The 14,021-nt window shown below is 41.1% G+C and overlaps 1 protein-coding gene across 2 annotated transcripts in view; it reads right to left on the bottom strand.

Annotated features, from left to right (window-relative positions):
• Positions 1-420: 420 nt before the first annotated feature.
• Positions 421-14,021, bottom strand: part of b3galt1b (UDP-Gal:betaGlcNAc beta 1,3-galactosyltransferase, polypeptide 1b) — a 40,796-nt gene continuing 27,195 nt past the window's right edge. For both annotated transcript variants that reach the window (XM_061791618.1, XM_061791619.1), the window contains exon 2: positions 421-6,028. In XM_061791618.1, coding sequence (XP_061647602.1) covers positions 4,818-5,804 — 987 coding nt within the window. In that variant the 5' untranslated portion in view covers positions 5,805-6,028 and the 3' untranslated portion in view covers positions 421-4,817. The remainder of the gene's footprint in view (positions 6,029-14,021) is intronic.

The following is a 14,021-nucleotide window of genomic DNA, read 5'->3' as shown; positions in this document are numbered from 1 at the left end:
ACAAGAGTTGCTTTTACAAGCATCATTCTATGTTTTAATTGACACTGTTAGTGGTGTAATGTGTAATGTGTATTGTTGTAGTTGTTGTTTGCAGTGGTGTGGCATTGCACTAGTAGTACTAGTTATTGTACTAATAGCGACCAGTGAGGTAACAAAAATATGAATACTTTTCAGTTTGATCGTGCAGTACAATTCCACACCACTGCAAACTATAGCAAGAATAATTTGCATTGTTCAAATAATATCCCTCTTTGTCATCTTTATAAAGGCACAATGTTTGATACAAATCTTTTATTGGATCTCGTTACAGTTTGCAAGTTGTCATAATGTGGCCAGAATGCATGTATGAAAAGGTTTTAAATAAGATTGCAAAAACGTGTGCAAAGAGTCGAAGTGAGGGGACTAGAAACAGGCACTAAGTAAAAAGCAGCAATATAACTTTATTCAAGTATTTGTTTTTGTTTTTTTTTTTATCTAAAAAAAACTAAATATATCACAACACTTTGTGGGAGATATCACGTTAGCTTTAAATACTGCAAAAGAAAAAGACTTGAACATTTGTCCTTGAAAGGCATCGAGACTCACACAAAAGATGTCAATAGCTTCTGTAATGCACAACAGATATGCAGTACTGTATATTTGCAATATCCTATAATGTCTCAGCAACTGTTGCACAAATCAATTTGCCACAATACAGCGCGCTTAAGCAAGAGCAGCTGCTTTATGGAGGCACAGAACAATGAGAAGGGCATTTGGAGACTAAAATACACATTTTAATATTAACATGAGAGACACTGGAATGATGACACAATCACAACCCCGACAATGTCATAAACTAAGGAACACTGTAAAGTCACTAAAGTGATTTGATTATAATCCATACCGTTATGTGCAAAACATTGAATTACTGAATGTTTGCGCTTGTCTTTTTGGAGACTGTTTATATAGATCGACTTAATTTTGGTTTAACGGAGCAATGGAAGCAGAGACGTGACCTGGTTAGTGATTGAATTCGCTCAACACTATATGGACAAAAATATTAGGAAACCTGGCCCTTACACCTACAGGAAGTCAAATTGAAATAAAATATGGATTGGTCCTGCCACTCTCTGCCTTGCAGCTAAAACAGCTTCCACTCTTCTGGGAAGACTTTCTCCAAGATTGTGGAGTCTGTCAGAATATTAAGTGAGGGCCTGTCTCACCATTTCTGTTCTAGTTCATTCCAAAAGGGTTTTAAAAGTTGGAAGAATACAATTGGGTAAAGGGAGCAAATAAGATTCAGAGGCAAGTCTTAATTTGCCATAACTGAATGTGTTCTGTATTGATTTGTAAATGATCATTTTGTACTGGTCAATGTTCAAGATTGACCAAATCAATGTGACACTTTAATCATTCCAAGGACCGCAGGGTTTTCCGCGACAGAAAGGTCAGCGGTAGTGGAGCTTCAGTGTCTCACTCAAGGACACTTAAGCAGGGGCAGAAGGTTGTCAATGTGGGGGATGGAGGCAAGGTCAGCGGCTTCCTGAAACAGCATCACCGCGCGGCAATGATGTACTGGATATGGACGTCGAAAGTGGACACTCTTATTTCTGTCCATGCTGACCGGGGCAAATGGAAATATGAATCATCCGCAACCTTGGTTACAAAGTGGCTATTTTTCCAAAATGTTTCAAAAGCTTCACCTATGTGCTACTGCAGATGGTAAGGAGCATTCAAAATGGAGAATTGGTGTGGGAGGTAAGGGCAATTGTGAACTCGAAAGGTTTTGAAGGAAATTTGAGAGCACGCTGCTGGGCAGGTACACTGTCTGAACACAATCCCTTGCTGAACCTCTAATTTAGAATTCATATTTGTCATAAGAAATAATGGAAATAGTCATCATCATAAAACATCTTTCAAGTAACATTTTAACATTCTCAACTGTCTTAAGTGTAAAAATACTGGTTGTCAGCCAATTGGAGGCTCATCACATAAACTGTATGTATGTATAATGTATATAATGTATAAATAGATTGTGTATTTATCCTTAACTTTTAAAAATGAATAAAACATCAGTTTTATATTCGGGGGCACATTCAGATGCTGACTTACTGTTGATCAGATTGTGACAGTTTAAGTCAGCTTACACTTACTGACTTAAACTCAACAATACTTTCCATTACAGGTGACTCTTGAAATCTGAACTGTTTTTGTTTTTTATTTTATTTTTCAAATCTAATTCCTTATGTCTACTTGCATGTGTTTGTTTGGTATGTTTTGTAATACCAGCCCAAAGAGACACCGAGCCAAGTGTTTTGGTTGCTAAAATGCTAATTAGCATGCTGTTCTGCAGTTTGACAGCATTCTATCACCTAACGAGATGGCTAGAGCTATTCGCTATGGCAAAAGTTGGTACATTGTAGGTAGTTGGATCCATTTTGAATGCTCACGGTAACTTTGCCAACACGCTCATCTAAAATCCTCAATTTCCCTTTTTGAATCCAACCCAGGATGTCATTGCTGAACCACATCAAAGGGCGAGTCACACAGAGGGTTAGGAATCTAATCCACTTTTTTGTAGTCTAATGATGGCGGAACCGAATGCAACTGGACGTCATCATCGTGGTGAACCTTTTACCCCAAAAGATTTACACTTGAAAGTCAACCGAGAGGGTGGTCAGATGGGAGTTTTTGGTTGTCAAAATTTGTTTGGATTCTGCCATTGATTTGGTAACCAAACAAAACGGAAGCAGTGTTTTGCTGAAAAGGTCAAATGTCTTTCACCACGAAGAGAAGGCAAGTTGCCTTTGATTCAACAGACATGGATATGTTTATTAATTAACACGGTTTATTAACAGCTAGATTGACACCTAGGATTTAAATGGCGCGGTTCCAGTGAGACAATTTAGATTTTCAGATCCGAATCAGGCCTCATCGAAATGGGGAAAACATGAGATGCACATCAGATATTTGCCAATGCGAGTGTAGCGTAAACGCAAAGATCAGATAAACGCCGTCAATGCAAGCTTGACGTCAGCATGCGGTTCCGTCGTCGAAACAGTCATATCGGATATGTGTCACTCGTAATGCACATGGAAATAGACAGTCAAAAAAATCGGAATTGGGCACTGACCTGCCATGTAAATCGAGCCTCAGTGTACTTTCTGCATCTAATGTTAAAGACAACAGATTGAATCTCCGATACGCCAACCTCAGAATCCCCTTTTGAGTCTCAACAGCCTGATTGGGCAAGGTGAAGATCGACAGAGACCAGAAGTTCTATCAATGTTCGAAAGGGCAAACGCTTGAAAAATGGTGACCCTACATGTTAATACCAAGCACTTATTGACTAGTTGCATGTGAGGAATGTTTTGCTGGACCTTGACCTTGTGAAAACATTGACTGCAAATACCAACACTATGAATCATCTCATGCATTGACTGACAGCCAGAGGTGGAATTAGCGAAGCACCTTTTCCACTAAGCGGCACAGTTCGGTTCGGTTAGCACACACATACTGACAGTCGGGCCTAATTTGAGCATTTTTCTTCCCTGCTGATCCAAATTGGCAAAGACTTGATTGTCAGATGTCTCTAAAAGATTATCCTGACTGATTATCATGTGGTGTGTTAAGAGTGCTTTTACCTCCTATACCTGCTCCGAAAACAGTAAATGGTAAACCTGTTTAATATTCAAGATGACAAATCCTTGTGTGTGGTCAACACGGCCACGGACTTCATGATGGTGACGTAAAGCGGAATAATATAACCAATTGGGAAGCGACAAATGCCACAATATAAATGATGAAAAGACTTTGCAACCGTAGTGTAGTCACTAGATAAGCTAACAGTTATCCTATCTTCTTTCCTTACTGCTTTTCCTTCTTCATATTTTGTTTGGCTTCAACTAGGAGACTGTTGGTGGCGATGTGGTCGGTGTGCGGTGTACGGTGTTAGTCATCTTGAGTACACAACACACTAAAAACAGTCAAAACACCTGCCTATTTTCTTCTTGTCATGTGTGTACCCCGCTTTACTTTTCATTCCTTAAACAAGCCGTTTCTCGTTTACAGGTCTCTTGCAAACTGCTTATGTTGTGTTTTGTTTTCTTGAATTGGCTAAATAGCTGAAGTTTCAAAAAGCAAAAGTGATGACGTTTGCCCTAGATGAAATTACATTGCAGAGATCTGACGTGATGTGTGTGGAAGTTAGGAAGAATGTAGTTACGGATATCTGAAATGTGCTTTTTCACCATGCAAAACTGACTTACTAAACATATCGAGGCTAGCTGTTAAACGTTGAAAGGGCACAGTGCAGGGTTTATCGATGTGACCCATGGCAAACTGAACTGTGCCTATTGGTGGAAGTGTGGCTATTAGGAATAGGCATGACTGATAAATCTATTATTTGAGAGAGGATTTTAGGTGAATTAATCGGTTACAGTGTTCCCCGCTTATTCGTGATTCACATATTCTGACTTCACATTGTGGCATCTTAGCGCCAAGGAACTATGTTGATGTTAAGTGAGTTGAGGAGGTCCGTGTAGTGCTTTGCCCTCATCTTGAACCGGAATTATCAACTGTTTTAGGAGGACGTCAATTACTTAGTAGTACCCCATGAACAGCGGAGAAACATTGTAATTCATTTTCCCCATAGTCACTTGAGGAAATAAAGTCAAATGTCCATCCCTGGTGGCTATAAACACGTGGATGGATGTTCACCATATCTTATCTGATTGCAGCAGCCCTCAGTGTTTTTAGTCATTCCATCATTCAGTCGGTGACCGATGATCTTCGAAAAGGAGCAAAAGGCAAACAAGCGTGAGGATCGACATTGCCCATCAACATCTCAGGTGCTTCTTGCTGGACATGTCATTCCAAACACGGTGCATCTCCTCAGGGGAGATCTGGTGGACAGTGATGACCCGCCTGTATCTGCACAGGCTGTAGGCCATCTTCCAGTGGTTAAAGCCAGTGTTCTGATAAGGGTGTATGCCCAGCTTACGCAAACACAAACCCACATACACATCCTCCAGGTGCAACAGTCTGGTGTGCAGCGAAGTCTTGAAGATGAGCTCGGCGACATCTGACGAGAACACGTAGCCGGTGCCCGAGCAGAACGGTGGGTATTTGCTCTCGGGATACAAGTCTGTGGACATGTACCACTTACTACGCATGTCCCTTATAGGACCCCCGTGGATCACGTAGCCAGTGAAGTATCTCTTTCTCGGCTTGGTGGTGGGTTTGAGGAGCTTGTAAAGCAGGTTGTCCATGTTGACAAAGACATCACTGTCGGTTTTCATGACGTACTGCGCTTTGGGGCAGAAGGTCGCCACCCAGCGCATTCCCATCATAGTCTTGAGGGTGAGGTTGTGGTAGGAGTCGATGAAGTCCTCCACCACGATGTCGTGGAAGATCTGACTCTCCTGCTCCACCATCTGGTTGAGGACAGCATCCGTGTTCCTGCCCAGGAGGAAGATGGTGAGGATGCGGAGGTCGCTGAAGGTGCTCTCGTCGCCCCAGGTCTCGCGGATGGCCTGGCGGGCATCGAACTCCTTGTGCGTGGTGCTGATTAGGATGACCAGGAAGGGAGTGCTGTCTTCGCACTTCTTGGGCTCATTGATGATAAACTTGTAGGTGTGTGCATTAAGCGGGCGTGTTCGGATGTTGGTAAATGTCATGTTTTTGGCAGGTTTCGCAGTCTTGCGTATAGGCATAGACATATGGCCGACATAAGTGGACGTCGGCCGAGATAAACTCAAGTACCACAGAGCGCTTGCCCAGCACACTACTGTCAGGAGGTATAGACAGGACACTTTTGAAGGCATTATGCTGCATTTAAGTGTATTGTGGTGAGCTGGATTTTATAAGGCCATCTGTCCGTGTACAGTATTTCACCCGGGAAGCAGCATTGAGCTGCTCAGGTGTGCAGTTTGACATTAATTGTCATTCATAGATTACTTTACAAAGGCGTGAGGCTGTTTGCATTTCAATGCAAAGCCGCTGAAAAATTCATGGATGTCCAATTTATCTGCAGTGTTCCCATTTATACCTGAAAGAGAAAGAAGAACAAAACTACCATTAATATGTGATGTTATATACTTAATATTAATCATACGTGGAACAATCTTGAGCGAAACTCCATATTTATGATACGATTAAGAATTGGTGACTCGTATAAAGCTGGAAAAGGTTACAAAAGTATTTCTAAAAGTCTTGTTCATCAGTCCTTGGTGAGACCAATTTTTTTCTGAATGGAGAAAGTTCAGCACTTGCCTTTCTTCCAAAAAGTGGCCATCCTGAATAGATGACTGCAAGGGCACGGCGCATAATGCTATTGAGGTCACAAAAGAACCCTAGAGCAGTCGTTCTCAACTGTTGTCATCATGGGACCCGCATTTTCCTGTTGTTGCAGAGTCATAATCAGAGATGTCCAAAGTACTAGTATTCAGTATCTTGGCTCCGTCCAATACTCCACAGCCTTGCTCCATTCGCTATAGCCACACAACAGAGACACTTAAGGGAAATTAACTGTTTATTACGTTCGCTGGCCCACAAGCTAACGAGCTAGCGAGCTAATGAGCTCGCGCGACCACGGCAGGGTCGTTTAATATATCAGCACCTCGCTCTGAGTTGTTGTGTGTGGGTCTCCCCACACATCAGAGACCCAGGAAAGCCATTTGCCATAACCACAGCGGCACATTATTCAGCGAGTAGCTGACTACAGACACAAGCACACAGCGTATGAGCGAATGTATTTGGTTCACAGGTGAAGGGCTCGTCTCCAGCGCCTTCAGCGGACACACCCGCACAATCCTGCAGCTCGGGTCTTATTTTTCATGATTTCAGAGCCATATTTTACATACATGGTGATTTTTTTTTTTTAATTCATTCAAATTTGGCAGGCTTTTTTTTTTCCAAAACACTCTTCTTTGTGGTGTGTCAAATTTACAAGACATTTTTTTGGTCTCTGGTGGGTCTATAAATAACAATGGGATTCATGGGTGAACACCATGGAGGAAGCCATTGCTCTCCAAAAAATTATTGCTGCACATTTGAAGTTTGCTAAAGGGCACTAGGATGTTCCAAAATATTATGTGTACACATGAAACCAAAGTTCAATTGTTGGGGAGGAACACACAATGCCATGGTACAGGCATGGTACATAAACATCAACATTTTAGCCCAACTGTGAAGCAAGGTGGAGGGGGCATCATGGTGTGGGGGTGCTTTGTGCTCAGGGCCAGAACAGCTTACTATCGTCAATGGAAAAATGAATTCACAAGATTATCATGATATTTTGCAGAAGAACTTGAGGACTCTGCCCAACAGTGGAAGCTCAAAAGAGGATTGGTGTTGCAACAGGAAAATGATCCAAAACAAAAAAAGCAAATCAAGAGAATTGCTTCAGAAAAAGAAAATATATGTGCTGGAATCCTGACCTCAACCCGATTGAGATGCTGAGGATTCCCAGGAATCTTGCTGAACTGCAACAGTTTTGAGGAATAGTCCAAAACTCATCCTGATCTGCAGCTGGAGGAAACGTTTGGTTGAGGTTTTTGTTTCCAGAGGGTCAACCAGTTATTAGACCCACAGGTGCATTTACTTTTTATGCCCTTACATGTCATGCGCTATAAAAATATGAAAACATAATAATTGTTTATGTGGTATTAGTTTATGTGAATTCTGTTCATGCTTGTGATTTCGATGAAGATCGGACTACATTTTATGACCAATTTACGCAGAAATTTAAGAAATTCCAAAGGGTTCACAAAATGTTTCCTCTCACTGTAGATAAATATCATTCATTATTATTAATAACATTTAGCAACGTTGTTGGTTCAGAATGTATCAAACGGGTAGCCGTTCGTGTTATTCACCACCCAAGAAGTAGTAATAAATGTATTACTGTCGACTCAATCAGCGAGTCAGTCTTGTTTTACAACTCTTAGACAATGTTCAGTGTGTGTGACATTTTACAGCACGCACGCTGACTTTCCATCTCAATGCATGCAAAGTTTGTGAGTTGAAAGAAATTAGGCACGTCAAGTCAGCTTTTCTTCCACTCCAAAACTGGAAGTCATTTGCAATTTATGAAAGTCAAATCAGGCACAGATGAATATCCATAATGTAAAAAAAACTGTCCTGAAAAATGGGTCTGCATTGATGGATACAAACTGATGACATGATTTCAATTTAATGTAGCACAACTCAAATGAAGGCGGCACGGTGGGCCGACTGGTTAGAGCGTCAGCCTCACAGTTCTGAGGGCCTGGGTTCAATCCCCGGCCCCGCCTGTGCGGAATTTGCATGATCTCCCCGCGGCTGCGTGGGTTTTCTCCGGGCACTCCGGTTTCCTCCCACATCCCAAAAACATGCATTAATTGGAGACTCTAAATTGCCCGTAGGCGTGACTGTGAGTGCGAATGGTTGTTTGTTTGGATGTGCCCTGCGATTGGCTGGCAACCAGTTCAGGGTGTACCCCGCCTCCTGCCCGATGACAGCTGGGATAGGCTCCAGCAAGCCCGCGACCCTAGTGAGGAGAAGCGGCTCGGAAAATGGATGGATGGATGGACAACTCAAATGACTGCATTATGATTGTCGTTCAATGTATCTGCTCATGAGCGGGAAATTAGTCTGACACGCTTTGTCCTTCTCAGTCGCAAACATTGAGTGCGCTCCGTCTTTCAGCTTAAACCTTGTCTTCCCCTCTAAAAAAAACAACCTCTTATTTAGGGTTTACATAACAAAACCATAAATCATAGTCTTGATCAATTATACGTGCGGGCACATGCATTTGCCAGGACCAGCGGGCAGGCAGAGTGTAAAGACCAAGGAGGGATGTGGTTATTGCGAGGTTAGTAGATGAACGCGAAAGGGAGGGATTACTCAAACTGACACCAACAAAGTGTGTGTTGCGCATACACACAGGCTCAACTACGCGAAACAGAGGGCCATCTGGAAGCGAGCAGCTTTACGTTTCATGTTGATATCTTACTTTCCACGCTGGAGTGTAATAATTTATGAGACAGAACAGAGCCAATATTTATGTGGCTGCTCCTTTTGGGTGCCAGAAAGTCAAATATAAACAACTTATTTGCGTGCCCACACACACACACAAGAGACGCACACTTGCGAATGTTTAAAATTAGGACTGTGAGACAAACTTCTGTCATGTGGCTTTCAAAAAAATGTTCAGACAAATATGTAAAAGTGGTAAAAAATAAAAAGAAGATCTGGAAATGAGATATGTACTGTATGTACTGTAAATATGAACAGGGATCTATATTACAGAGGATATAAAAAGTCTACACAACCGCTCAGCTGGGTTTTCCCCTGGAAGTCCCTAAAACAAACCTGGCACTCTTGAACAAAAATGAACTGTCCTTCAAAAACTGTTCACAGACACTAGAATGAGCGTGTTCGCAATAACATATTCAGGCAGAAATACAGTTCAGTTCCCGTTAGCCCAATATTTTAACAAGTTCCCAACACTGCAGTACATGTGCAAATTATACATGTGTAATCACATTTGGAGATGGGCATATCCAATTAGTAGTGCAGTGGTCCCCCTGTAGTCACACTCAGAATCCTCTTTATTTGCCAAGTATGTCAAAAACACACGAGGAATTTGTCTCCGGTAGTTGGAGCCCCTCTAATACGACAAGACAGACATTTTGACAATAAATACTTTTCAGACATAAAAACACACTACGGAGAGTCTAATAAATAATAATACTTTTTTTTTCCCAAGTTTTGTCAGAGATGTTTTTGAGGAGTTTTTTGTACAATGCAACATATTGTATGTCCATTTTTTTAACACAAGCTTCAATACAAATGAATACATACATAGTACACATTTACATCACTCGACATACATGTACATGGTACACGTAATAAGCACATACAGTACATGATCACTTACATGTGGAAACATATATTACATATATATTTAAACACATGTATATGCCCACATATATACACACGTATCTTAAACCCACATAATCACAACCACCATGTACATGAATACATACAGTATTTTATATTTTATGCGTTCCAAGTGCTGACTTTTGAGTTTGACTTTTGCAATCTGCGCAATAAAGGTTCTCACAATTATATTTTCTTTTTCTTTCTTTCTTTTGAATCAATTTAGCTTTGCTATAGGACCATACAACCTGATATTTCGTATTCTGTGTCATTCTCTAAATAAACTATATTATTGTATATTTAGCAATGTAGTGCCAAGGCATCGTATTGAAGAAATCAAAACTGAAATTGTTTAAAGAAAATAAGCTGCCAATATTTTGTCACTCAAAATGATTCAAAGAAAGAAAATATCATAAAAATGTAAATAGAATACAGTATTAGCATTGTTCAGAGTTTTTCTGGTGACGTGTGCTTGTTTTGGCTGAGACGCAAATGTTCCTGACAAAATATGTCGAATGCTCCTGAGAGGTGATGATAGGGCTTGGCGTTTCTGCATACATCCAATGGAAAATCAATACATAAAATGGTATAAAGTTAAGGAAACACATTTTAAGATATTTATCATTGTACTGGTATGTGTGCAAATGTTTGGCCAATAAGACCTCAGAGTTTCATTATTCTGCCACATTTTCATGACGACTGAGGGATTTTGATGAGGACACCAAAGGTAATTTATAGTGATATTGACTAAGCCCTTTTTCCAGTACAACACCAGATGTTTGGGGTGTTGAATGTTTCAGCAGACGTAGCAGGTATTAAGGCTGTGTATTACTGTAGCATGCAGTCGAGCCTTAAGGCAGGCTGCTCGATCTGTGCCGAGCTATTACTCCATTCAGCCACAATAATGGATGTCAAATTCAGAGTCAGACATAAATTCTGCAGTCAATGGCATAAGGGACGGATGACTGGTACTCTATAAGAGCACTGGACTTTAAGGGCATGGTGTACACTTAATGAAAAACACAAGAGAGGATTGAATGAGCAGAATAATTAGCCTACAGTCCCAAAAGAGAGGCAATTTATCAAGTTTTATGATATAGCAAGAGCTTAGCTGTATAGGGTGAGGGGAATGAAGACAAACATTCATCAAAATGTGACATTACTTTCTCCGAGCCTCTGGCCCAACGCTTTGGTGGACTGCTTTCTAAAATGGCTTATTATACTCTCCTCCACACACAACAAAAACGTTTTGATTCATGGCTGCAAGGCCATCAGTAGACAGCCCTCCAAAGTGTTTTTCCAATAACAACATCGCTCGCCTAATACATTGCCACATTCAATTTAGCAGTTCACACAAAGCTGCAAAACTGACCTGGAGAGAAACATTTCTATGACATTACCTTGATTTCACTAATAACTACAGGTACTATCACCCTAAATCACAGAGTCTATTTAACAAACACCCTTGTGTTGTACGTGCCGTTTATGTTCATTGATAATACATTAGTTGAATTCATAAAAGTAAATTATAAAACTGGTGTTGGTAATGTTTTGCACACTGAGCTCTGAAAGATTATAGAATTCGGGAGTCTCACACTCTACAGTGACTTAAGGTCGAACAATCTGTTCTTTAAAGTTGCTCGACATCCAATTTGTTCGGATTGGGAAACAATTTTACTATATAGAAAATAGCGCTGAAACAACTAACGTAAACACTACTCCATGTCAAAATAAGTTGGTACGATAGCGGCAAGCCAGGCAGAAACTCCAGACTGTCCAAAGTTTGGGATTATTTCACACTTAAAAAAGACAACACAAATGTGGACACATTGCACTTGCAAAGCAGAACTTGTGTAACACAACAGCCCGCCAACATGCGGTAACATATCAAACGTTAGCTAATTTAACAGTAGTCCCACGTTTTAGTCAAAAAGTGAAGTAGCGACCATATTGATCTCATTATATATATATTTTAAAGCTTTATGCATAATACCAATACAAAATATGCATATGATGTGCCGGAATTATTCTTTGTTATTTTTGTTCACTTAGTGTCGCCATCCTCATGTTCTACTCTATGGCATCTGTGACTTTGACTGCGTGGGTTTTCTCCGGGCACTCCGGTCCGGTTTCCTCCCACATCCCAAAAACATGCATGGTAGGTTAATGGACAACTCTAAATTGCCCGTAGGTGTGAATGTGAGTGCGAATGGTTGTTTGTTTGTATGTGCCCTGCGATTGGCTGGCAACCAGTTCAGGGTGTACCCCGCCTCCTGCCCGATGACAGCTGGGATAGGCTCCAGCACGCCCGCGACACTAGTGAGGAGAAGCGGCTCAGACAATGGATGGATGTGTGGCTGGATGGAGTTGGCTGTTTGGAGCTCAGGTTGGCAGCAGACTGTTAGAGGACAACCCTTAGCCAGTCTGCTTGTTCAGTGCCTCTGGGCGTCAGTTGTGGCCTATGCATGTGCTTTTTATCTTAATTATTTTCAATAAAGTGATTGAAATTGCACCAGTGGCTGTGTCTATCGTTGACCAACTGTGGAGAGATTACAATTCGTTCTAACAAGCCTGTTCGCTTTGCAGTAGGCACATTGTACTTGTACTAACTGTTACCTATCTCAACTGTTTATTCCTGAACAGTTCCTCACAGCTGTTCCTGAAATTAAAAAGCACTGTGGACTGTTTGTTTTGCATTACGTATTTTAAACCAAACCTGCTGCGCCGAAAGTGTCAAACCCTCCTGTAGAGAAATACTGTATGACTGCTTGGTAGATACTGTTGTTCTTTACTGTAAATTCAGTTCTGCCCAGGCCAGCCTGTTTCTGTCTTGTCCCAAGTAATATATTGTCAGGGGTTCCCATTTACTGCGGCTGAGACACTAAAAAAAAAAAAAAAAAAAAAAACTGACGTTGCTCTCCAATGAAACAGTAAACCACTTTACACTCTTAACAGCACAGAAAAAAATACAGGACCTCTAAGGTCACTCAGGAATATACACTTTCTACACCATTCAGTAATTCAATATTATATTGTATATGTCAAAATTACATAATGGCAGAGGTGGGACCAAGTCATTGCTTTGCAAGTCACGAGTTAAGTCCCAGGTCGAGACAGGCAAGTCCCGAGTCAAGTCGCAAGTCCTACACTTTGACACTGAAAGTCGAGTCGGGCTCGGTGGTACAGAGGACATCTGCCAACCCAAAGTTTGTGGGTTCGATCCCCCGAGAGTCAAAAGACAAAGTGAAAGTGTCCACGAGCATGATACTGAACCCCCGGTTTCTTCTGCGTATGAGCTTCTACTTTCCTTCTCCAGACCATGTACATCCACACTGTGTGTTAGAAAACTCCATACGTGTTTGAATCCGGTTGAAAGTCAATATATAAAAGATAATTGGTCTGTTTTTCTCCTCTCTCGACCGAGGACGACAAACGCCAGATTTGTTTGCTTTAGAAGATTGTCCTATAAAATTAGCCTGCTGTCTGAGGTGTGTTAAGAGTGAATTTGTTCTGATAATAAGCTCTGAAACTAGGTCAGGGCCAACAATCTTAAATATTAAACATGTTCAACAATTACGACCAAAAATATTCATGTGTGTGGGGAAAGCCGACGACTCCCGAGTCTTGACTCTGTGAATTGTGATGTGAAACGGAATGTAGTTCATCAAGAAGCGACCTGTTTGAGGAATAAGGAAACGGGCGTAAATAAAAACAAACATGTCTTACAAGAAACAAAAAGTCTGGTGGACCTCGGCGTAGTATCACGTCCCATTAGTTTAATTTGAGAACTCACCCGACTAGACTATAAAGTCCGCTTTCACGATGTATTCAGGATTTTTTCCATGTTCTTTTTTTTTTTTTTTTTAGTTCGGGATCTTTCTGTAAAAAATGGTTCCCAGACCACCATCATTCCATCCTCTTGTTTGTCCTCTTCCATGCTGCGTTTTGTGTTTCCCGGTTGTTGCTATGTTTCGTCTGCTACTTCGTTTTTGTTCGATCAGATGTGGTCACGCGGGATTTCTGTCTAGAGGACTAGATTCTTGATCAGTGGTGGAATGCTATGATCAGAACAGTGTTTGATGTAGGTGCATGATGGGAAATGCTAATTAGAATAAAAA

The sequence above is a fragment of the Phyllopteryx taeniolatus genome, chromosome 12, assembly GCF_024500385.1.
Source record: "Phyllopteryx taeniolatus isolate TA_2022b chromosome 12, UOR_Ptae_1.2, whole genome shotgun sequence".
Taxonomy (NCBI): Eukaryota; Metazoa; Chordata; class Actinopteri; order Syngnathiformes; family Syngnathidae; genus Phyllopteryx; species Phyllopteryx taeniolatus.
This window is presented reverse-complemented; position numbering and strand designations above follow the sequence as displayed.